Genomic DNA, 26,543 nt, shown 5'->3' on the forward strand with positions numbered 1-26,543 from the left:
CAATATTTGAGTGTTAGAAGAAGTAGTATTTATAGATGCAAAAAAGCTCCAGTATATTCACTGAATTCAGCTGGGAGTTTCAGCATTCAGATGTAAATGTCAAGCTTCTCCAAATCTTAGACTTTTGGCATGAAGCACACAATTAGAAGTATGTGTAAAAGAATATTGCAGCACCTTTGAGACTAAATGGGAGAAAGAAGTTCATAGCATAAGCTTTTGTAAGTACTTGATCAGATGCCATCGGATCTGATGAAGTCGATTCAGAAGTTGTCTGCCTGGGCTAAAAGGCCCAGCTCCCCCACCCCACCCCCTGCTCCATGCTGTCTAGTTTAAATGACACAGGGTAAAACCTCTGGGACAGGATTGGGCCTGATCCTGCTTGCACATACATGAATTTGTTGGATCTGATCTGACCACAAGGTAAAGAGCCTGATAAAATACCCCTAGTTTTCCACAAAGTTTCTTTCTTTTATTTTTTTTAAAATTATTATTAGAACAAAAACAGCACCATATTATGAACACATAAAATCTCACATGTGTTGGTGATATGATGTTGTTTAAGTTTTAGTTTTCCACAGAGTTTCTAAGAAGCCTCCCAGTCATCATGTCTGATGTGGAAACAGACACCTGGCCACATGGGTGCAGCCAGGTGCCCTGTTTCCACATCACATTGGCTTCTCAGTCAGATGGATGGCCAGCAAGGTAAGGAGTGCTACACCAATCCGAGATCCGGGGTTGGCATGGGAATGGATGTGTGAACACCTGTCAATCCTCCTACCAACCCGAGGACTTGGTGAGCAGCAGGGCCCGGAAAGCATGTGCTCAGTCCATGCTTTCCTTGCCTGTCTGCTCATGAAAACTTACTCTACAAACTTTTTTCTCAAAGGTTCTACAATATCACTTTGTATACTGAGCCAGACTAACATGACTATATTTTTGGAATTGTACCACAATTAGAATTGCTGTGATTTTTGTCATAGAAATATGTGTTTATATGAGTATGATGCCACATATCCTTAGGACTAGTAACCACAGATTCCCTATGCTTGACTTCTGCTGAACGTTGACTAGATACACATTTGAGGACCTACAGATGTTTAGAGAGAGGACCTTTGTGGTTATATTTCTGCCAGAAATACAGTGCTTGCTGTTCACCATACTTTCTCATGGTAACCATGGGAATGGATTCCCTCCATTCTGTACATGGATATAGGTTGGGTGGTCAAAGTTCCAGCCATTTTATATAATGGGACTTGAGCAGCCATGAAGGTTGGTATCCACGATGGGTCCTGAAAGCAAACCCCAGTGGACACCAAGGACCCATGGTAAATAAACACTTTCCTGCTTAACCATTAAAACCTGATTAAACCAAAAGGTCTTTGCCTGCTGTTGGAAAAAAAGCAGGGAGGGGGACAGGCTGGGCTCCCATGGAAGGGAGTTCCAGAGGGTGGGAGCAGCCTCCGAGAATGTTGTGTCACATGTTCTCACAAATGTGATGGATGTGGGGCTGAGAGAAAGCTTTCTCCTGAAGATCTTGGAACTCTAGCAGGTTAATATGAGGAGATACGGTCTTAGGATACGGACCTAAGCCATATAGGGTTCCAACCAGCCAGGACTAGTTTCCCAGATGACTTTCTCATGTATTGCCCTCAGACTGTAGAATGGCCTGCTGCAAGAGATATGACAGCTGAAAATGCTTATGGCATTTACAAAAACAATTAAAGACACATCTCTTCCAGCAGGCATACCCAGTCAGTTTTAAATCATGACTTTTTAATTGTTATATTTTAAAGAACGAAATCATAAGAGTGTATTCTAATGGTATTTAACTGTTCGTTTTATGTTTGTTTTTTTAAATTGTGTTTTGCATTTTAACATAATGTAACCCACCACAAGCCTTGAGAGGTGGGAAGGAAATACAATTATTATTATTAGGTTATGACCAGCACTTTCAGTTGTGCCTGGAAATGAACCAATAGCTACTCCCCCCTTTTTTTCAGGCTATTTCTCCAGACCCCCTTGTAAAATCTCCTTGTCTACTGATGGTTAGAAAAGAGAAATGAAGTTTCAGTCCACTTATGCTGGCAATTCTCTTGGTCAAGGAGTCCCTCCACAACGTTTTATACACTTCTCTTGTGGGATAATTACAATATTATTTGAAGAACTGAAGAACAACGTGGGGAACTTTACCTCTCCTTTCTAACAATAAATTTCTCATGCTTTCTGCAGTCTTGGATTTATGTCCCCTTTTATTCTACTGCCGGTGTTTGAGGCTGACCTTTTTATTGCTATGTACTTTTGCAGTGGTGGTTGTGAAAAACATAGGCACTTACCCACACCACATTTCTATCATTTCAGTGCACCTACTTTTTTTAAAAAATGTTTTCTTTCTTAAATGTATTCTGCTTCTTTTCCTGCATTTATAATAAGCTACATAGGAACTCAGTAGAAGCCTGTAGGAGAGGTGCAGCTATGGGTGGATAGTATGATTATAGATCATCATCCAAATTGGATAGCTTTTATTTTTATTTCATTTAAAAAACAACAACAACACAAAAGCAGTTGATTTCAGAGGAAGAAACTTTGAATAAAGTACATGCATTTTGTAGTCACAAGGGTTTTTTGGTGGTTTGTTTTGTTTTGTTTTGTTTTGTTTTTGCAAATGTTCTTGTGTAGTTAATAATCCAGCAAATGGGGTGATAGCTGTGGTACAAGAGCAATTATGGGTTGGAGTGTTTATTTCACATTGTGGGTTGAATATGAATAGGAGAGTAAGTGGGTGATTGAAACTTTGAGACTTACTGTGTGAAAGACAGATTTTGGAATCCATGGGGGTTCCTGGAACAAAACCCCAGTGGATACCAAGGGGACATAGTATGTGTATTCCAAGCAGTTCACATGTTGATTAATTCAGCCAAGTGAAAGAGCTAGAATATTCTCAATTTAGATCTCAATTTTTAGAGGAGAAATGTGCAGGTGGTTTTCCTAAAGTATCTTATCAACCATGCAACTGACATCAAGGTAAAAATGAGGAAACCTTCCAAGAAATGTCATTGATTTCAGAAATTGTTTCCACTTGCTCACAAATTGCAAAATTGTGTTTATGTGAAAGAGGATGAGGCAAAATGGATCTTGATCAATTTTTAATGTTGTTTCAACCATGATTGAAAAAACATGGTCAAGTTGATTTTATTGTATGACATCCTGAAATGTTCAGATATAGGGAAGGATATAAATATCTACAAAATAAATAAATACAACTGACTATCAATTACACATAAAAATCAGTTGGTAGGGCATTCTTGAGAAATACTGCTAAAATGGTTATAGTTGTTTACCCTCTCCATCTCATCTAGGGTTGCCAGGTGAGGAACATCCCTGGCCCGAAGTTTATGGGCCAAAATCTAAGACTTAGGGATAGGGCCTAGTAATGTCACTAATCATTGTGAATTTAAGTATTTATTATATTTTGTTTATATGCCTCCGGAGTGGGTCCCAAGGTGGCTCACAGATAAAACTGGTTAAAAACTTAATAGATTAAAAAAAACCAATTAAATTCATTTCATTTAAACAGTATAAAATTACATTAAAAATGCAAAAGTTGAAATTAATACAGCACACCCCCCAATAAGAAGCCTTCTTGAGAGTAATTACATATTACAAGCCTGCTTGAACAAAAATGTCATTTCCTGCTGATGAAAAGAAGCAGGGGAAGGTCACCCTAGCCTCCTGTGGAAAGGTGTTCCAGAGGATGGGAGCAGCCTTCGGTAAGGCTGTCTATCATGTCTTCACCAAGCATGCCTGTGATGGTAGTATAACCAAGACAAAGCCTTCCCTTGAAGACCTTAAAGCTCTTACAGGTTCTTGGGAAGATATACTGTATGTTTTTTCAGATAGTCTGGACCCAATCCATATAGAGCTTTATAGGTCATGATCAGCATTTCCAGAGAATACAGTGTAGTTTTTATAGTCAGCCCTCTGTATCCATAGATTCATTATTCACAAATTCAAGAATCCATGGCTTGAAAATACTCCCAAAAAGTATACATTCAAAATAGCAAAGCTTGATTTTGCCATTTTATATAAGGGACACCATCTTACTGTGCCATTGTATTTAATGGGACTTGAGTATTCACAGACTTTGGTATCCACGGGTGCTGGAACCAAACCCCAGTGTTTAACAAGGGCCTACTGTATGATTTTTCATTCCATCCTAAAGAGGGACAATGTGCAGAAACCAAAAATAGTGTGTAGTCTGCAGGATAAACAGATTCCAAGTGTCCTATGTGTGGTGGTACTTGGGATTCTTCCCCCACTATTTTGTCTTTTCAAGTCAGATAGCTAACCCTGCATGGTATGTGATCCACTAATGCTTCTCCATATGAGATTGGAGCTGGGAGGGTCTCTTTCTTCTCCTTGGGCTGTACATTTTGCAAGCCTGCTCTGTCCATTTTTCTCAAGACTGATTTCAGTGCCGTGCCAGCCATTCGGAAGTGACTGTCAATGCTTCTTTGAGAAGGCAATTCCATGTAACTCTGCAAACTGGAGATGAGAGAAGGTTTTGCTATGGGAAAAAAAAAGATCAAGAGGTTGAGGAATAAAGAAATATTATTGGATTTTAAAATGAAGGTTTTTCCATCTGTTTCTGAACCTGGGGACATTTCCAAAGCTATGACACATTTATAGAATTAGGATGCAGCAGTAACTATTTTTCCCCTTCCCGCCCCTCACTGTACAACATTCTGCAATGTTGCTTCTTATTCATTTTAGTTTTATAAGAATCATTATTCTGAAATGAAGCATTTCACCTATCTTGTGTGGAAACAAAAATCAATAATTCTTTTAGTCAGTATTTTTAAATGAACCTGGCAAAGTACTTCATTAAGGTATAAATGCCCAGTTACAGATGCTTTTTCAATAATAATTAAAATAGATAATAGCATTTGGAGTGGATACTTGCCTTGAAGAAGGGACATTGCCATGGAAAGATATATCAGCTGTTGCCAGAAAGACCACTATAGTTTTGTCTTCGTGTTGTTTTTTTGTAATTAGAGCTGAAACAAATTTGTTCTTCCTTTTCAGTTTACTACCTACTCCTCTTTATCTTTAGCTCACCCATTTGGTAAATAGCTCTTGTGAAATAATCTCTCTCTTGGGATCTTTCCCATATACATGATATAGAGCAAAGTGTACCCTCCATAGGTTAATGTTGCAGCCTTTGACCCTCTTGACTCTTTAAGAGTATTCTTTGTGTCCCCCTCCCACCTAAAAAAAATGAATTGCCTCACCTGGATGTTTCCAGATTATATAATTCACCTTTTGAACACTTTGCAGCTCCTGTCCTTTTTAATAAACAACAACGGCAGTTTCAAAACCATAAGTGGTCTTCACACCACATCAAGTTTAGTTTTGTTGGTTTGTTTTGGTGTTAACATTTCTGACCATCTGTGTAGTTCCTCAGAAGATCCCAGAGACAGAAATTTGGAGCTCATATAGTCTGCAGTTGCCCACCCGGGTGTACAGCATAGCTTCTGTTTCTTTGTTTCTCACTTGGCATGTGTAGCCTATGGTCCGTGCAGAGGTATCACATATGAGTAGGCCATGACACAGGTTATGAATTTCTGGTTTTGATTTTGGCTTTTGGATATTGATCATGTGAAATGCACAATTTCCTTGGGTGGTGTCAGAAGCAGGATAGGAGCACCAGGAGAGATGGGAGGAGAGCAACACACACCCCTTGTTCTCCCCACTGTGTTTCTGGATTGAACCCATGAACCATTTATCTCATACCCTCCACAATTTCATGAATAAAAAACCGAACATGTGTGGCCAAGCAACATCAGACTTGGTCAAGATGGCAAAATTTATTAACGGGGAAGAAAGCACAAGCTAGGAGAGGCTGCAGCATGTTGATTTTGCCTGAGTGTATTCCTCCTCCTGTCCTTTACTCCCTGCTATGTTAATTAAATATCTTTGAACTCAGTTTGTAGTATTTGAACTAAGCTGGAGACAAAAGGAGGAAGTGGGAGAAGGGGAGAGAAATTGGGACATTTTTAGAGCAGCTCAAAATGTGGGAGATCAGGATGCTTGGAGGATATGTATCATTGGATTTCACAATGTTAGGATACATTTTGCCTTTTGATGAATTACAGATGTGTTACAGATTTATAAAACCCACAACATTGTTATATCACATATCGTAAGTAAGATGCTAAGATTAAGAGAAAGTTCTGCCTCAAATTTCCCAGTATTGTCAAGCTTGAAAGAAAATGAATATCCTCTGATAAGGTCAAAGGATTTTGGATCGCTCATTTCTTTCATCCTGTTGTTACTGTTTCTTCGTTTATTTAAATGGTTGTATAATGAGATCTCAGGGTGGCATAAAATTAAAAAAAAACATTTTCAATTAAATATGATAAAATGATTTAAATAAAATAAAAGTATAATAAACAGATCACAAAGTTTAAACAAGACTATGCCCTAAAAGCTGTGATAGCTGTGGTACAAGAGCAATTATGGGTAACCAACCAAGCCTTCAAAGGGAGGGCATTCCATAAACAGGGTGCCACATCAGAGAAGGTCCTCTCATGTCCCCATGTGTTGTATTACACCCATAATGGCACGTTGAGCAGGGCCCTTCCATCAGAATTGTGTTTTCTTCAGGTATATATAGGAAGAGGTGCTCTATCAATTACTTTGATAGTTACTTCTGGTGAGTAGAATACATAGTTTCCTAGGGCAACATGATTATGAATGAGCCGATGTATGGCTGAAGCACATGGATGTTTCTAAAGCTGTTGGCTAAAGTAAAGAAGGAGTTATGCAGGCTACTTTTGAGTTTAAAATTAAACATGAAAAGTGAAAATTGGGTTGCCTTTTGTATGTGGAAAAACTGAACAGAATTTATCTTTTCAGAATTTCCTTTGCATCAGGAATAACTTGTTTTCTTTATTCCGCAATTTATGCAGGAGAGGGAGTATTAAGTGGTAGCTTTGTGCTGTTTCTTTTCTTGCAAGAGAAAATGTCAGTTTTTTCACCAACCCCCCTGTTACTCTCTGTAACATATCTTCTCCTGTTCCAGAGAAATTCCAGTCTGCAAAAGCAATATTTTCAGAAGGTGTAGGAAGGTGTGGGAGGGAGGGATGAAAACTGGGTATCCTGCCTTGTACAAAAGAAAATGCTTAAAAATAGAGAGTCTCTGGCCTGTAGACCAAATCTGCCCCACCAGTGGTCAAGAAATTCCTGCTATCTTTGATCAGAGATTGAAGATAAAAGTGGATACAGAAGTGGTGTTTCCCCTCAGCTTGCGAGGAGATTTCCACTGTTATCTCCAATCTCTAATCAGAGATGGCTGGGATTCCTTGTCCAGCTCACAACCAGTGCTTGCCAGTAGCAACCCAGGCTTTAGTTGGTTCTTGCAAGTATCTTATGATAAATTCACAGTGGGATAAAACCTAATCTAGCATCAGTTGGCAGTTAAGAACAGATCTATACACTTGGTAATCCAACAGGCCAAATGAAGATAAATGATTTGATGCCATGAATAAAATTCCAAAGTGTTTTTTGGAAATCAGCTGTAAATTGCAGGTGGACTGAATGAGGCTGTGTGGGAATTACTCAAAACTTTGAAAGAGGATGGTTGCTGCCACATACAGGGATAGGGTGCCATATCTGTTCCTTTTCCTGCCATTTGAGATTGGATACAGGATTGGTTCTTTTTTCTTTCCTTTTTTGGTGAGAACTTTCAGAAATTCTCATATTTCCTGATATCGCCAAATGGAAGGCGTTGAGATTCAACTTGGAAACTGAATTTCAGAGAAAGCAAATCTAACAGATACACTCATCCAGACTCAAGGCTTATCATGTTTAGCTATTTAAATTCTGGGTTTGAATACTTGTGTATCCAACCAGGTTTAAATTAGCATTGCCACTTTTCCCCCCTAATTGCGATCATCTTTTAGTGATTCATAGGAAGCATGTGCAACATGCATCTTTCCATAACCGGAGTAGTCATACTTAATGAAATTGACCAGAGTTGAATAGTTGAGAATTTTGTTTGTTTATGAGTCTTTAAATTTGTACATTACTTCATAATTTCAATTGACCAAATCTGAGGGTGTCATTTTTAATTAATCTCGCTTTGCATAAGACTTCACACTGTTCCTGGAGAAGTTTTGGAAGAGCTCTGAATTAATTGTTTTTCTTTTTCTTTCTAGCACCAAGGAAAAATTGGAGTTAAATTTAATGTTGGGACAGATGATATTGCTATTGAAGAGGTCAACGCAATCATTAATGATGGGAAATACCACGTAGTACGTTTTACAAGAAGTGGTGGTAATGCCACCTTACAGGTGGACAACTGGCCAGTTATAGAACGCTATCCAGCAGGTAAGGATGTCAATGCAAGCTGTGGGAGTGATGGGGGTGGGGGAAGAAATGAACAAGGATGTGATAGTTTTGTTTGTGCAGGTACTCAGGATCTCAGCTTCTTCAAAACACCTTAAGTGTATTTTTCTGTCATTAAAAAACCCCTCAAATGTTCTGTAAGCTGCGATAACAATAGCTATGTGAAGTAAAAAAGCAGAAGCTATATTTTATTAAGTTTGCCAATGAATGAAACTGAAGGCATGTAGAAGTCAAAGCTCCAAAAACATGCTTTTTAAATAAATAAATGGGGAAACATGTAAAGTTTACTGTTGTTGTTAGAGACAGAAAAAAAAAGGCTTTGACAAAAGTAGCACTACATCAAAGTACAAATAAAATAATATAGAACTGGATATTTGAAACAGTTTTACTACAGAAAACAGTGTCTATGCTTGTTTTATAACCAATTTTCTGTAGTTTACTCAGATTGGGAAAATGTATTAAAACAGACAAAGAAGTCAAGAAACACTCCTGGAAATAAAATGGGATTGATTGTAAAGCATCCAATTAAAACACAATTGCTGTGGTCTACTACTCACTTACAAGTTTTCTCATCAAAAACAGATCAACTTACCAATTGTCCTCGAACAAATAAAATTTATGTTGACATTTGATCAATGGTCCTTTAATTTCAGCAAACCATAGATTTACACCATGTATAGTCAGTTGGCCTAGCTATGGCAAATAACTTTGTTATTTTGTAGAAGCATACTGTGGTCAATGTAGGCCATCAAATATTGTGAAAATGGCTTTGCATTATTCTCAGAGGTCTGCATTATGCCAAAGTCTAAAACGTCTTGTGTGTAATCACATTCTATAATACACCAAGCGTTTTCTAGGGTTAATACCTCCACGGGTATGTGAAGCACAAGAGTACCACAGTGTTCCTATTGTTAATAGTAATTTATTGCTTTTATTTCCACTTGTTATTTGCTGATAATACGTTTTCCTTCCTCCCCTTTCTTTCCTTCTACTTATTTTGTTAAATAAACAAAATACACACATACTATTGTGGCAATAACATTGAACCTGTAGTAAAAAATCAGAAACACTGTCGTTTATGTAACTGCAGCCTTTTGAGTAGTAACACCCTGGTTATAGCAGTTTTCCCAGACAGGTTCAACTGCTTCTATCTTTGTGCTGCATTGGTTTAAGATGAAGAGCTTTTTATTCACCCAGGCCTATTAAATAGCATATATTTTATTACTGTATTTAGGCCTCTCATCTTGAAATCTGTATTTTAATTCTGTCTTAAACAGTTGCTCTTTTTTTTTATATATTTGAATGTCTTTGTTTTGCAAAGCATCCAGGAAATTTGTGACAGTTACATTGGGCAGCTATATAAAAGAAGGAAGTAGATACTCTTTGCTTTAGTTTGCTTTTTAACCAAAATGTATATCAAAAACTTATCAATAATTGAACCAATGTATGGGATTACCAACACTTGTTTCCAAACATTATCTTCTAGAAATATTACCCTCCACTAACACTGAAATACGCATGCTGAGACACATATGAAATGCGTGATTTATCAATAGGAACATGGTGAAGCAATACATTGATTGAATAGTTCTATTTTTGTTGGGGCTGATAATTGGTTATAGCTCTCAGGAGGCCCAGGAGGAACTGTGAGCCCTTTAAGCATAGTGTAGGGTATTGAATATGTTTAGCTTAGAGAAGGTTGAGAGTTTATAGGATAGCCATTGCGAAGAACATGGAACAAGCTTCTTTTCTGATGCTCCAGATGATAAGACCCAAACCATTTATTCAAATTAAGGATGCACTTATTTCAATTATTTCTTGTCACAGGAGAGAAGGAATAATGTAATTAGTGTTCTCCCTAATGTAGGAATATCTTTGAAATTGTGTGCAGTTTTTGAGGACAATTCCTGTCTCCTTCCCAACATGGCTGTGTAGAGTCCAGGGACAAGGTAAGATTGAGGAAAGGCTGAGGAACGCTACAGGCTGTGTTCTGATAGGAGGTGCACAATGATGATATCGTCCTGTGGAACCTCCCCAGGACAACCAGGGAATGCTGACAATCTCATCTGCTTGCTATCAGAATATAGCTGACAATGATTCTCAGTTTGCCTTTTCCAGCATAGCCATATCACCACAGAGGTACTGGTCAAGTGAGGATTTAATATTTCAAGCATGGAAGTAGAATTCCACATGCAGTGCCATTGTGCATTGATGTCCATTGTGCTCTGTTGCACACTATACATGATTTTCCATTGTGCATGTATACACACATTTGGTTGCACATGCAACAGCCTTGCACAACTGCCACATAACTCCATGAGCATAAAGTTACGCTCCGTTTCCTCAGTGTAGAATCTTACACACTTTTTGAACACACACACACAAAACAGTATATCTTCTACAACCATTCTGTGTTTCTGTACACACAGAGAAATATGCAAACTAATGAATTGTTCCAAAATGCAAAACAAAACAAAATACCTTGCAGTAGTTGACCATTATTCCCCAACGAGAAGGTCCAGTTGACTTTTCTCAATAATAAGAAAATGTGTGAGTATTCCTTATATCCTAGTACACAGCTTGTGATTCTCTGATGTTTTGAATATAAAAATGGGGATGGAGGCTATGTAAAGGTCCCATTGGGATGCAGGCTATGTAAAGGTTCCATTGTCTTCAAGGAATTGGTTGAGATCATTTGTGACTTAAAGTCTCTGCGCTGAAGCACTCTTAGGCTAAGAGATGCTCTTCCCAAAAGATAGTTTGAATAATAGAAACCTTTGTGGTGGAGTCATCCTTTCTGGCAACGTAGAGAATGTTCACAGATCTCCTCATCTTCTCATGAGTTTAAAAAGTACTGTCAACCACAGTCATTGCTGTTGTTGTCGAAGGCTTTCATGGCCAGCATCCATAGATTTTTGTGGGTTTTTTGGGCTATGTGGCCATGTTCTAGAAGAGTTTCTTCCTGGCATTTTGCCAGCATCTGTGGCTAGCATCTTCAGAGATGCTGGCAAAACATCAGGAAGAAACTCTTCTAGAACAAGGCCACATAGCCTGAAAAACCCACAAAAATCTATTGCTGATGTTGTTTTTTTGGGAGGACCAGCAAAAAAAAAAAAAAAAAAAAAAGGAAAGTATTTTTAGCCAAAAAGACTTCATGAAATGTGTGGGGAAAAGCCCCAGATTTTGAAAAGAATCATCTAAAGGGGCACAAAGGATTTAAAAATCTTGCTTGCTTAGGAGGAAAACTTTGGTATTTCATTAATTCACAGAATCATAGAGCTAGAAGGAACCATAACAGCCACCTAGTCCCTTAGCCTACCATGCATGCATGCTCAAATAAAGCACTCCTAAGAGATGGCCATCCATCCTGTATTTAAAGACTTCCAAAGAAAAAGAGTCTACCACCTTCTGAGACAGTCTGTTCCATTGGTGAATAACTCTTCCCATCAGCTATGCTTGTGTTCCTGCATGTAAGAGTGAAATAAACAAAGATTTACTTCCCTAGTTTATTCCCCTGAAACAGTTGCAGAACCAATGGTGATGGCTGCAGATGCTGTGATGTTTCAATTCTTGTGCAAAAAAGAAAATGGAGTGAAGAAGAGAATATCTGGAAACTCTTCATAAAATATTAACATGGTGCTTGTAGCCTTTCTGTTGATGTTTAAAAATTCCCACTACAACTAACAATTGGGCTTAATTAAAGCTGTGGTTTCAGCCATAACTCAGAATCCTCCAGTGTGTATTATTGTTGGATTCAAACCAATCCTTCTTGGTTTTAATTTTCTTTGAATTTTTATCAGCATCATCATGATGCTTTTTTGTGGCAGAACTGCAAAAGCAGCTGGTTCTTACATGTCCGCCCAATAATCATTTCCCCCCGTTTTCATACATGCTTTTGAAAAAAAAAACAAAACTATTTTGTCCTTGCTTGAAGATGAGAAGATTTCTCATCTCCTGTCTCTCAAAATGCATATTCTTGCTCTCAGGGATGGAGAAACTTTTGATTTTCTAGATGTTTTGTACAGTGACTCCTACAATCCCTGATTACTGACTGGCTGTATTGACTGTAGCTTCCAAACCACCTAGAAGGCTGAAGTTCCCCCAATCCAGTTCAGTGTATGACCCTATATTAGCAATTGCTTCTTTGCAGTGTGTGTTTTTGTATGTATGCATTTGCCTTCCTACTTAAATAGCAGAGGGAGTCAGTGTGTCCCCCAAATCTTTAAATCTTGTGGATGGCAGCTTTCAACAGGAGTAGGTATCCAGTTTGGAGCTGATTCTGGATCCCAACAGTGTCATTTGAGAGCCAGGTCATCTCAGTGGTGAGTCTTGGATTACCAAATATCTGTGGCTGTACTTGGATTGGGATAACTTGGCCACAGTGATCCAGACATTGGTAACCTTGAGAACAGATTATTCCTATGGGGAGCTACCTTTACCACTGGTCTACAAGATATGGTTGATATTGGAATAGGCTGTTTACAGCACAAATAATAGTGGTACTAAAAATCTGCATTGGTGGTTAATATACTACCAAGCCAGACACAAGGCCTTGATGTTAGTACATAAACTCTTAAACTATATGGAGCTAGCCTTCTTTGGGAATCTGGTGTAGTATCCTGATGCATCCCATGTATGTTCATCTGATAATTTGGTTTAACAGTGGAAGTTTCACCACAATGTTGTAGAAGGCAGGCAGGGCATGGAATCAGTAGATTTATGGAACTCCCTTGTTCTTGTGTGCTTTCAAGTCATTTCTGATAGTGACCCTAAGACAAGGCTAAGGTTTTTTTTTTCAGACGGGGTTTGCCTTTGCCTTCCTATAAGGCTGAGAGTGTGTTCCTTGCCCAGGGGGGTTTCCAGTGATCAAACAAGGATTGAATCTTGGCCTACAGATTGTAGTCCAAACCACTACAACATTCTGGTTCTCTGGTACAACCTACCAATTAATATTTATTTATTTATTTATTTAGGTATTTATATCCCTCCCTTCAGCCCTAATGGCTCTCTGGGCGGCTTACATTTATTATTTTTTAACCAGACAGTTCCCTGCCCTCAGGCTTACAATCTAAAAGACACGACACCAAAGGAGAAGGGAATGGTGAGGGGGGGGAGGGGATCAGGTCCAGCATTCTTCTCTCCCTCTGAGGCCTGGACCAAGGCAGATGGACCGGAGGAAGGACTCTGCTTCTTCCAGGCAGGCCTGTTGGACCTAGCCTGCCTCTCTCCCCTTAAAGATGGTGGCTGAAGGGAGGGCTAGTCTTCTTCTAGGCAAGGCAGTTGAACCTAGCCTGCCTCTCTCTCTCTCCTTCAAGATGGTGGCTGAATATGAAGCAGGAACCATCACTGTGGATTTTCTGTCACATGCTCACTACATTTAATTCCTTGAAAGGTTTCCCTGATCTGTTAGCCAAGCCATCTGAGCTTTCCCGTGTCTGTAAGATTCATGTAAGGGCTCTGATGTAACACATTGCATATCAAATCTCTATTGCTCTTCACTTGGCTGTTTCATTTAGCCTGAGTGATGTATACAATGAATTAAATGAAAAATAACCAGATCCTCAGAAAGTCTGGGCAGTGCTCATGTTCACTAGACTAAAACCCAGGAGTTGACTTTCTGCTACCAGTCACCACTAGTGAAAATGGGAGGATCCTGTATCATGTTGCACTACCTTCTGACCCCATTTTGCCTTGTCCATTAGCTCCTTACCTGTTATCATTCATCGCCTACTGCTATCCATATTTTTTCCATTCCCTATGTAGCCCCAGCTGTTAACACCCCTTACTCCTAATCCATCTTGCTGCTCACACAGAAGAGAGTGCAGTTATGCTCCTGTCAGGAGACTAGAGCTGTTGGACACCCAGGATGCTACATCAGGACAAGAAGTATGATAGTATGATAATCTCTGTCTCTAGGATTATCCCTAGCTGGATGCGGAAAATTATTACTTACTCCCTTTGGGTGAAAATATCTTTTTGAAGCCTGCTTACAAAAGGCAAAAGCTGCCCTGTGGATTCTTGGAGGTTCAGTGTCCATAGTTAATGCTATTCCTTCTTATTTTCTAAAACTGATGCCTTTTAAAATCAGAGAAAGATATCAGGCAGCTTTTCTATTTATAGAGAGCTCTTTCAGCTCCAATGGGATTTTTCAATTCCAATGCATCTGAATATCCTATAGGCACCAGATCCTGTCTGATCTTGGAAATTGAGCATGGTCACTCCTGGTTAATAATTGCATGGGAGACCACCAATAAACACCAGGTGTTATAGACTGTATTTCAGAGGAAGAAACTGGCAAAACCACCTTTGGGTATTCCTTGCCTAAGAAAACCTAATGTAATTCATGGGGTCACCATAAGTCAACAGGTGCCTTGAAGGCACATATACCGTATTTTCCTGCATACAAGACAACTTTTTAGCCCAGGAAAATCTTCCCCAAAGTGGGGGGTCGTCTTGTGTGCAGGAAAAAAAAAAAAGCCAAGCCTGCTGGTGGGTCCTAAAGAGAGCCTGCAGCGGCAAGCCTTCTCCTGAAGGCAAAGGAGCCCCACGGTGCGTCCCTTCCCTTCCCTTCCTCCCCTTTCTTCTTTCATCTCCTTCTTTCCTTCCTTCGCCCTTTCCTTTCCTTCCTACCTTTCCTTTCCTCCCTTCTTCCTTCCCTTCCCAGGTTTCTCTCTCTTTCTCCACCACTTCCTTCCCTTTCTTTTCCCTTCCTTCCTTCTCTCCCTCCCTCCTTCCCTTTTTCTTCCTTTTCTTCTCTTCCTTCCTTCCTTGCTCCCTCCCCTCCCTTCCCATCCTGTCCTCCTTTTCCCGGGCGGTGGCATTCCTCTCTGGGGAGGGACAGCAGGAGGTCTTTCTACCTTCCCTCCTGTGGCTCAGTCCTTCCCAAGAGAAGGAGCAGAGGGTTTCCCACGCTCTGCCTCTGCCTCTGCCTCTCCTTCTCCTCTTCCCTTCCTTTGCGTAGGATGGAGCCTTGTTGGGGGAAAGAAAGAGCTCCGGAGTCAGTTGGGAAGCAAGGACCCACTTTTTGTTGCCAGGCAAAAACACACTGCAGCAATAATCCAATCTGAGACTGCTTTAACTGCTCTGGCTCATTGCTAGGGAATTCTGGGAAATGTAGTTTTGTGAGAGATTGAGCCCTCTCTGTCAGAGAGCTCTGGTGCCACAATAAACTCCAGTTCCCAGGATTCCCTAGCACTGGGCCAGGGCAGTTAAAGTCCTCTCAAACTGGACTATTGCTGCCATGTGTTTTGGACCTTTGTTTCTTTTCTTTGGCTAACTGGAGAGAAAAAGAAAAACAACTCTTGGTGCGCAGAGAAACCAGCCAGGCTGCTCCTTAGGAGTCTGGCTGGAGGCTTTCTTTCTTTCTCTTTCTTTCTCAGATGCCTCTCATGCTGTATCTACACCGCAGAAGTAGAATGTTTCATCCACACAGAAGCATAGGATTTGTAGCTTTTATAACGCCTATATAATTTATAAAACTACAAATCCTAGGATTCCAATAGGAGCCACTTGAACTGCCACAGCTCCATCCATACTGGGATTTGTAGTTTGGAGCAGCAGCGCCCCCCCCCCCCCCATTCTTTGGGCAGAGAAGGCAAAAGACCTTATAAAACTACAAATACTAGGGTTCCAATAGGATGGAGCAGCGGCTCTTAAAGTGGCGTCAAACTGCATTAATTCTACATTGCAGATGCACCAAGAGGAAGGGCGGGAGGAATTGTCGAGGCGGGTGAAATAATGTTGTGTATGCTGTTATTTCAAAAGTGGAACACACTCCTTCCTCGGAGTGTACTGGAGTCTCCTTCTTTGGAGGTCTTTAAGCAGAGGCTGGATGGCCATCTGTCAGGGATGCTTTGATTGTGATTTCCTGCATGGCAGAAGAAGGGGGTTGGACTGGATGGCCCTTGGGGTCTCTTCAAACTCTAGGGACATTATCAGAAGGCCAAGCCAGCTGGTTGAGTCCTAAAGAGAGCTTGCAGCTCCCCTGACTCGGGAAAAGGCAGCCAGCTAGCTGGGGCCTTCTTCTTTCTCCTCCTCTTCACCTTCTTCTTTTTCTTCCCCTCTTCCTCTTCTTCTTTCTCCTCCTCCTCCTCTTCTTTTTCTCCTCCTCTACTTTTTCTTCCCCTCTTACTCTTATTCTTTCTCCACCTCCTCCTCTTCTTCCCCTCTTCCTCTTCTTCTTTCCCTCTTCCTCCTCTTTTTAATCCTCTTTTTCCTATTCTTCTTCTTCTTTCTCCTCCTTTTCTTCTTTCTCCTTCTCCTTTTTTCTCCTCCCCCTCTTTCTCCTCTGCCGCTGCTGCTACTGTTATTGTTTGCCTTCAGCTCCTTTCTGACTTATCGTGGAAGAGAGGGGTGGTCTTATACAGTGAGTATATCCCAAACACTCTATTTTAAGTTGTAAAGTTTGGGGTCGTCTTATACGCCTGGTCATCTTATATGCCGGAATATACGGTACTTTTAACCTCTAGACTAGAGCATGTTAAAAGCTTTTATTTCACTCTCAGAAATAGGGTCAGCATGATACAATGGGTTGAGCGTTGGACTAGGATACTAGGAAACCAAGGTTCAAATCCTGGCTCGGCCATAGAAAGCCATTGGGTGACCTTGGCCAAGTCACACTGTCTTAGTAGACTATCACAAACTCTGTGGTGCTTGATGGTTTCACATAGTCAGGCAATCATGCAATTAAAATTAATAGTGCAGTGATGTTTCACACACATCCATAAATGAATTGTTAGTATATCACTATTGATCATTTCGCACATGTGCCATTTTGGCGCAGCTGCGTATTTCCACAAATCTTGTTCCTGCTGCACAGAATAAAGACAGAAAAATAAAATGTATTACTTCAGCACATAGTTTTTATCTAGTGTTAACTAAATTGTGTCCTATAGCTTGAGAAAAGACTGAAATCCAGTGCAAAAACCGATCCTGGCAATGAGAACGGATTGTGAGCACCGCAGTGCATTCTGGGTATCCCTAGTTGCTCATACCAGTAATGAAGCATGATTAACTTTGACACTATTGCAGTCACGCTTCATTCCTGCTATCGTGAATGAATTCATGGGAGTTCCTTGTGAATGATTGTTGCCAGAGCATTGCAGATTATTCATGGGAGAACTCCTGAATGTGCATGGCATCATGTGAAAATCTTCCTTGCAGTTGCATGATTTAGCCAGGATTATGCCTTTAACTTCCCTCTTTCCCCCTCATGTGATAGTGTCCTTAGCCTCAGACAATTCCCTCTGAAGAAACTTGCCAAGAAAACCCCATGATAGGTTTGCTTTAGTCGGATTGCCTTAAGTCGGAAATTACTTGAAGGCACACAGTAACAACAAGAACAGAGAAAAAATCTAAAAGAGTCTTGCTAGTCCAAGCAACTAGGAACATAATCTCTTTCTGGGTATCTGCTCCTTCCCCTCGCTTCCCTTTACACTCATTCCCCCTCCCTCTATTTAACAGAAGCCAGGTTTCACACAGAATCCACCAATATCTACTGGCCCTCTATAGAGATATAATTGTTTGACACAGCTTCCAGTCAGACTGAGATTATCCAGCATGCTGTTATCTGATGCAATCTCTTTGACCAAATTTTGCCTACCCATACATTCCTGCAATATGATTAATTTTCATTGGGATGCCCATAGTGCGTTTTGGCTCAATTCGTATCTCTCTGTTCAGAAAACTCACTTGTTACCATGGTATCTGTGTTTTAACTTATCTCCCCTACCTGCTTCTGAGTTTAATTAAGAATAAGCAAGATCAGCAGATTAATTAAGAAGTCTCTTCATTTGAACCGTACAGCTGATCCCTTCTTCATTGAGTCTGAAGAAATTAGATGTTTATCATCCACCCTTCCTGTGGTACCATACCTGATTAATTATCTGCTGAGGCAAGCAAGGAAGATGCCTCCACCCCTTTACCAGTTTTGAAACCTTTTGTTCCAGGTAGATTTTTCATCATTTAGAAGAATGCCTCCTGTACCACACCATATATCTTTGTGACTAAACATGAAGTTCTGTAAAAGAGGCTTTTTTTCTGCTGAACAGAGTGGCTGCAGCTGAGAATCTTCTTACCACAGGGCTCTTCAGGAGCATTGTAAGATTGTTCAGCTAAACATACAGTACTTACACATCCCATACAAATGTTTACATTCAGTGCTGGAGGATTTATGATCGGGTGGGGACACTGTGGCTGCTGTATATGGATCCCCAGGGGCTTCTTTCACTCTCAGACCCCCAAGTATCCCCCAGCCCACCCACCATCACCCAAAAATAGGAGAAGCACAAGAGATCGGTTCCAGGATCCCCTATGGCTACCAAAATCTATGGATGCTCAAATCCTATTAAGTACAATGACATAGGAGTTTATCACATGGAGACAATTGGAAGTATAAACAGTGATTAACCCGTGATAATCCCACAATTGTGCTAATGGTTTTCACACAACGTTATGTTCAAGGCACTATTAATTTGTGAAAAAACCATGATATTCCCACAATTGCGCTAATGGTTTTCACACAGTGTCGAGTGATTAAAGTGCCATTATCCCATGAATAACCAGGCAAGAAACAGCAACAAATCATTCACGGGATTTTCCAGTAAATGACTTTTTGCTGTTTATTGCCTGTTTATTCCCTAGTTATTCTTGGGAAAATGGCTCTTGTGTTTATCTCATTTTAATCATGGTTTAATGTCAGTTGTGTGATTTTCACAGGTTAATCACTGTTTAAACTCCACATTTCCCCCCATGTGATAAACTTCATATTAAAATGGTGTCCCTTTTGTAAAATGGAAAAATCAAGGTCTGCTTTTTGGAGTGTCTTATTTTTTAAATATTTCAAGCTATTGATTGCATGGATAAAAAAACTGTGAACATGGAGCACCAATTGTAACCACAAAGAAATCTCTTCCCTACTGGAACACCACCAACTCCCATTTAAAAAGAAAGGAAAAGAACTGTAATCTCTATAAACAGTCAAGAAATGGAAATGGTTTTATTTTTTTGTTCAGCTTTGAAATTGTTCAGCCCACTATGGTAAATTGGCCCCTAAACACTGCGGTTGCCCACCTTGACCTATAAGGTAGTTAGGGGCAGAATAAGCTCTTTCACAGAACATTCATTCTCATATTGCCACTGTATATATTGCAGGCAAAGGTCATGCACCCAATCCAGACTGAACCAAGTGACAGTTGGGTTTATGAAGGCAGAGTAGTATAGCATTCAGATGACATCCCTTCTAAGTATGTCATTTGCTCCAACATGGAACTGTAAAAATACCTGAGGCCAGTCCTACAATGGGGTTCTGTAACTGTGCACATTGATGTGCAATGCACAGCCAGGTACAGTGTCTATATGCATGTATTCATGGGGGTCGTGCACTAGACCTATTTAACCTGCATCTTTTTGACACAGATTTTTTCCACTTCTTTTTCAATAAAGCAAATCTGTGCATGTGTGAACCGCATGCGGATTGGAATTGATTCAAATTTCCCCTTCAGCCGGCTGGAACTGAATCATTTTCAATCAGTTCATTTGTGAATGGGAACAACAAGTGGATTATTTTGGAGGGGGGAAATGTGATCGAAGCCTTTAAGAGGGCATAAATGTAGTGACGAAAAATGTAATCAGGGTACATGTAGTGGGACCCATGCTCTGCTGTCGAATCGATCCATCGATTTGGGTTGCACACTGATTTATCTGTAAATGGGAATGGGGACTACAAGGTCTTAGCATAGGCTTGCTGCACTAGTTTTGTGGATTGTGAGGATTTGGGGATGGATATACTGGTCCAACGCTACAGTTAGGTTAGGAGTCACCAATATTGGCCCAAGCTCAAGGTTTGGGAGTCTCTAGCCTTTTAGGCTTGGTGGTATCTAGCATTTTGAGCTTGGGCTTGGGGATCTGCAGTTCCCCACTAGTGCTCTGGACCATTGGATCCTTACCCTCTAATTCTGTGTTTAAGTTACTGCTAGTTTCAGGAGTCATGACAGGGTCTGGCCAGGAGCACCATGTCCACCAACAACAAACAATGCAAATAGTTCAGTCCCATTTACGAGGCCTTAAAAACTTGATGGAATAGCCTTCAGCTCAACTGCACAGCCAGATATTGTACTGGAGTTGTAGAAAACCATTTTGACTGAGCTTAACATGAATAACTAGATGTTGTTCACATTGTGAATAGGCTTCTCACCATGTCTTGCTAGTTCACCTTCTATTTGAAAGGGGGAAAAAATATCAAAGTTAGCCACCATGGTGGCTGCCATATTGCAGAATGAATGTAGTTTGACACTACTTTATCTGTCATGGTTTCATCTCATGGAATCCCGGGATTTGTAGTTTGTTGTGGCACCAGAGCCTTTGACCAAGAACTTTGATCAAGAAGGCTTGATATCTAACAAAACTACAAATCCCAGAATGTCATAGCATTGAGCCATGGCAATTAAAGCAGCATCAAACTGCATTAATTCTACAGTGTTGATGCAGTCCACATTCAAAGCTTTATAAAATCACTATATCCTTCAGATTTCTCTGACTGCAATCTTCTTTTCTTACTGAGAAATGACAGATATACTTATCCATGATTTTAATAAAGTTTCTCAAGTCGTTGTTGGCTTTTTTGTGTAAATGACAACTTAAAGAATTTTTCTCCTATCAGTAAATCTTAAATTATGCTTCTATAAGTCAGTAGACAGACTTTCCCTTTCTGTATAGGTAGGCTTCCCCCTCCTTTATCTCACATCTTTCCCTTTTCATCATGGAGGCACTGATAAAAAGTGAAGGCTTATTGTTTCTCAGATGCAACAGATTTTGTAATTAAATACCATTTTTTAAAAAATAAAATGTGCAGTGTGCTCACCATTACTTTACTGTTGACAGTTTCTACATCCTTTAGTAAAATGACATAATGCTTCTTGTTTGTAAGTGGTAAGAAAATGTCAAATGAACATCTGCGAGCTGGGATCTGTTATAAAACATTTGGAAATTCAGACTCCTTTTAAAAGATTCATAATGAGGGTGGGCAAAGACAAGTACAGAAGAATGGCATTATCAGAATTTCAAATATTTCTGGGTTATTTCTAAAATGGAGAGAGCAGAGGAAACATACAGAATAGTCTTTCTGGAGGTGTAATATTTATAACACAGGTGGGATACAGGTCACCTCGTTGACTTTCTCCCCATTATAAGGTGTTTTTTAATGAGAGATCCCTCATAAAAAAAAATGGAATGAATGAGAATGAGTATAATTTCTGAGAACGGTGCATATGCTGTAATATTTCACAGATGAAAACGAACATGTGTAGCCATGCAGCATCAGAGTGTGGTCAGGATGGCAAACGTTATCAGTGAGGAAGAACACACATGTTGGCAGATACTCCATCAGTTCCTTTTGCCTGATCCTACTGGGAAGAAAAAGATCCCACCTTCTTCTGGATGAGGGAAAACAAACTCAAGTTGAATCCAGAGAAAACAGAGGTACTTGTGATAGGTACCCCAAGCCCAGACAGAGATATTTGCCACCCTATCCTGGACGGGGTTACACTTCTCCTAAAGGATAAAGTTCACAGTTTGGGGGTACTCCTGGACTCATCTCTACAATTATCATCTCACGTAGATGCGATGGCCAGGAGTGCTTGGTACCAGCTGCAGCTGATATGCCAACTGCATCCCTGTCTGGACAGAAAGGACCTAGAAACTATAGTACATGCACTGGTAACCTCTCGCTTGGATTTCTGTAATGCGCTCTACATGGGGCTACCTTTGTACTAGGTTCAGAAGCTACAACTAGTTCAGAATGCTGCAGCCAGATTGATTACAGGTACCCCAAGATCGGACCATATAACACTTATATTAAAATCTCTCCACTGGCTACCTATCAACTTCTGGGCACAATACAAAGTGTTGGTCGTCACCTATAAAGCCGTATATGGCTTGGGCCCGAGTTACGTAAGGGAGCACCTCTCCCTACATAATCCGCCCCGCACCCTCAGAACAACTGGGAAACTTATACTTGATTGCCCCAAGGTAAAACTAGCAGCTACCCATCGGAGGGCCTATACGGCGACAGCCCCCACCCTCTGGAACGCACTCCCAGAAAAGATCCGACTCTGTTCCACAGTAGAAGCCTTTAAGAGGGCATAAAAAACCCACCTCTTTCAAGCAGCTTTCCCTTCCGACACTGTTTAGATGAGGAAGTCCCCCCCCCCATAACTGATGGTTTTAATGGTCTGTACATGGCTCAGGCTTTTATGCAATCTGTATGAAAATGTGATTTGTAATTAACGGAATTTTTACTGTCTTGTACTGTGACATGTGTCACATAACTGTTGTACTGTAAACCGCTTTGATCTACAGGAAAGACAGTATATAAATAAAGTTTTTATTATTTTATTTTTTATTCTCTCCTCTCTTCTCCCCACTGCTGAACTAATGGGGTGGAAATCATTTTTGCCCTTTGAATTTTGTTGGTAGCATAGTATTTGAATTTAGCTGAGAATAAACTGGTGTACTTTAAAATCAGCTGAAAAAGTGGGATGGCAGAGGATTAATCGGGACTGTCCCTGCAAAATTGGGACAGTTGGAGGGTATGAATGGTCAGGGGTCAGTACTGCAGGAAGACCTGAACTGGTGACCTAAAAAGTGGGTTAGACACAGGATCATAGTTCTATAATGGTTCAGTGTGAAAAGGACCTAGGAGAGATCATTTATTGCCAGAAAAAGAATGGTTTACAGAATCTGGAGGGGTTGAAAAGTGGAAAAAAATTATGTTAGCATGCCCGCTCCTGGGAAAGAGAAGTCCCAAAGAGGATTGTAAGATAACAGCCTGCATCCACACTGCTGAAATAATGCAGTTTGAAACCACTTTAACTGCCATCATACAATGATAGGGCAGTTAAACTGGTTTCAAACTAGATTATTTCAACAGTGAGGATGCAGCCCCAGTCCTGAAGTATGGCATTTATCACACAGGATGGAAGTGCCCAAATCCCATGGATAATCAGGAGGTAAATCCAGGAATATCCCACAAAAGTGGGATCGTTTTCAAACGATGTCCCCCAACATTGCCATTATCCCACATTTAACCTGTTACTTAAAGTGTGGGATTTGGCCTCTTTTGGCCACTTTTTATTTTCAGGAAAATCCCAAAAGTAAAAAGCAGCACATTTTGCCCACTTTATTCACAGGTTAAATTCAGGAGAATGGCGATGTCAGGAGCCGTCGTCTGAAAACAACCCCACTTTTGCGGGATATTCCCAGATTTAATTCCCATTTATCCACAGGATTTGGGCACTTTGCCTCCCATGTGATAAACTCCTATAATACAGCAACATCTTCTCCAAAAGTCCTGTGACTGGAGAACCCTGAAAAAGTATTCACTCTGATGAGATCTGTCAGTTACAATCCTTTACTCTTTCATTTTCCTTCTACCTCTTTCAACCCTGACGTTTTCCTTCTATGAACAATGCGAGGAGGTAACATATTTTTTTAGAAGCCAGCTGTCTTTGTTTTTGTGTCCCTCTGAATAGAAATTGCTAAGCATTAATTCATTTTGGTCTACTTCAGAGAAATATCACATCTATTTGGAAGTGTTCAAATCAGCTTGATTCAGTTTGAGATTCAGAATACATCCAAATCTAGACGTAAAAACAAAGGGTAGTACCTATACACATTAAATTAATACTGACATCTTCAGTTGGGCCATTTGCTGAATGTAAAGAATCAAACCTGGAACATTAGTCAAGCTAAGTAAAAATATAATCATATTACCTTTTGGACCTAATTGGCTTTGCACAAATCTGTGTATATGCATTGTTTTAAATCATTTTAAACATTTAATATTTTAAATCATTTTACATTTTAAACCAATATAAATGGAAAAGGGGCAGTGTTGCATAGTGTTTGGGTGTTGCACTCTGAACAGCAGGGTTTGATTCCCATTTTGGCCATAGAAAACCACTGGTGTTTTGATGTTTTGATTTTCTTCAAGGCCATTAAAAAAAAAAAAAAACCACCACCACCACCACCACCACCAACAAAAAAACATACATGGTTTTGTGCAAAATAAATTGCATATGGGAAAAAGAAAAACAACTTATTTTGCCCAAAATATGGCCCCAGTCCAACCCCCTGCCATACAGGAACTCACAATCAAAATACTCTCAACATTGAACTGGATTCTCTTTTCCTGTAGTTTGAATCCATCGCTCTGCTGTTTTCTGGATTTGCAGAAAACAAGCTTGCTCCATCCTCAGTATTATACACCTTGGAATATTTAAACAGGGCTATAGTATCACCTCTTAAACGTCACTTCTCCGGGCTAAACATACCTGGCTCCTGACAGAAAAAGAAATGTCCTGGTGTTTTTCACTCATGCGCAGCAGCAAAAATCTCATGGAGACTGTCAGGTTTTCAGTAGGATGCCTCAACATGTCAATTTACCCCTTCTTGTCAAGGATGAGAAAAATCTGTGAATTCTTAACATTCTTGTTGCTGTTATGTCTTAGACATCTGTCTTGCTTTATGCATTTCCTACCAGTGTTCTGTGCTAGTCTGAATACCAGCACATTTGGGGTGTTCAGTAGCCTTCCCAGAATAGAGAACCCCGGTCTCAGAAAAAACGTCTGGGAATAAGATACTGCTGCTCCCATTGATTGTTTGCTGATGTGATTTTGTTGACCTTCTGGTCAGTTTTTAACTTGTATGGTTTTTTTTTTTAAATTCTGCATTGGATTTCATACTTTTTTAAGGAGGAGAGGGCACCAGGGATTTAAATGTGCTGTATTTTTAACTTGGTTAGCTGCCCTGATTGTTCTCAGAGGGGCGGGATACAAATAAATTTTATTATTATTATTATTATTATTATTATTATTATTAAATGTATTATTATTAGCCTTGCTGAAGGCCTACTCTTTCCATTGTGTCATGCTGGTGATGTATTTTTGTTTTTGTTAAGTCCTAGAGCATCCCCAAGGTACCTCTGAGTGATTCAAAAGGCAACATCAATTCACTGCTGACTTGATCCTTCAAGCCAAACAATTTGCTGTCTCAAATATGAAAAAAGGAAAATTAATTCCCACATAATGACTTTGTGCTTTGAAATATCCCAAGGCCAGAAACTGTTGTTTTTTTTAAATAAAATATTTTGGTCACATTTGTCTCTTGCTATCCACATTGCTGGCATTTTGAGTTGTCACAATGCAATAGGACTTCATATCTTCAGGACAAGAACTGCTATTTAGCTAACTAATTCAGAAAAAGTCACTATAATTCATGCTGGAAATGGAAAAAGTGACACTCTTGTCTGCCCAGGATAAAAAAAAAAATCAAGAGGCAGAACCTTAATAATTCAGGTGACTGAGAAGATATTAATCTCTTTCTTCTGCCTACTCTCAGTGTAGTTTTCACCTTTCTTCCATCCTCAACCCTGAGGGTGTTTTTGGTGATATCTTGCACATGGCTTGAGAAAGCTGCTAAGTCCCCAAGTCATTTTGAAGATGATTTGTGCCTCAGCTAAATCCACTCTTGGCCTCTCAAGCCCATTTGGATGTTCGGATTCAAGTCTCAAATATGGTCACTACATCTTCATAATTATGGTAGATATTCCCCAACAGTTCAAGAATTCTGCTCCTAGTCATTTTAACTTTTTAGCTTCCAGGCACAGTACAAAGTGTTGGCTAGGATCTTTAAAGCCCTAAATGGCTTGGGTCCAACCTAACTTCAGGACGGCTTCCTTCCATAAAATCCACCCCATGTACTCAGGTACTCTAGGAGGAATTTGTTGCAACCTATAAAAACCAGACTGTCTGCAACTGCCCAGAGGACCTTTTTGGCAACCACTCCCAGATTATGGAACGGCCTGCTGGAGATCTGTCATATTACCATCTTAAACAGCTTTTAAAAAGATGTTAAGACAAATTTCTTCCAGTAGGCCTTCTCTGAATAGATAACCAGCCAGTAAAAATCAGAACATCTTAACCTACTACTCCCCGGAACCATGTTATAGCCATTGTTGATTGATTGTTTTCTTTTAAGGTTTGTTTTAACTGTGTACTGTTTAATTAATATTTTAAGGGGGTGAGATATTGGGATAGGGAATTGTATTACAGTGGACCCTTGTTATGCACTGGGGTTTAGTT

At 40.0% G+C, this 26,543-nt stretch overlaps 1 protein-coding gene across 33 annotated transcripts in view; it reads left to right on the forward strand.

The window, feature by feature from the left end:
• The window catches only part of NRXN1 (neurexin 1), a 1,287,750-nt gene that overhangs the window by 1,082,261 nt on the left and 178,946 nt on the right, over positions 1-26,543 (forward strand). For all 33 annotated transcript variants that reach the window (XM_042451209.1, XM_042451219.1, XM_042451256.1 and 30 more), the window contains one exon: positions 8,217-8,388. In XM_042451209.1, coding sequence (XP_042307143.1) covers positions 8,217-8,388 — 172 coding nt within the window. The remainder of the gene's footprint in view (positions 1-8,216; positions 8,389-26,543) is intronic.

Source organism: Sceloporus undulatus, chromosome 1, assembly GCF_019175285.1.
Source record: "Sceloporus undulatus isolate JIND9_A2432 ecotype Alabama chromosome 1, SceUnd_v1.1, whole genome shotgun sequence".
NCBI classification, from domain to species: domain Eukaryota; kingdom Metazoa; phylum Chordata; class Lepidosauria; order Squamata; family Phrynosomatidae; genus Sceloporus; species Sceloporus undulatus.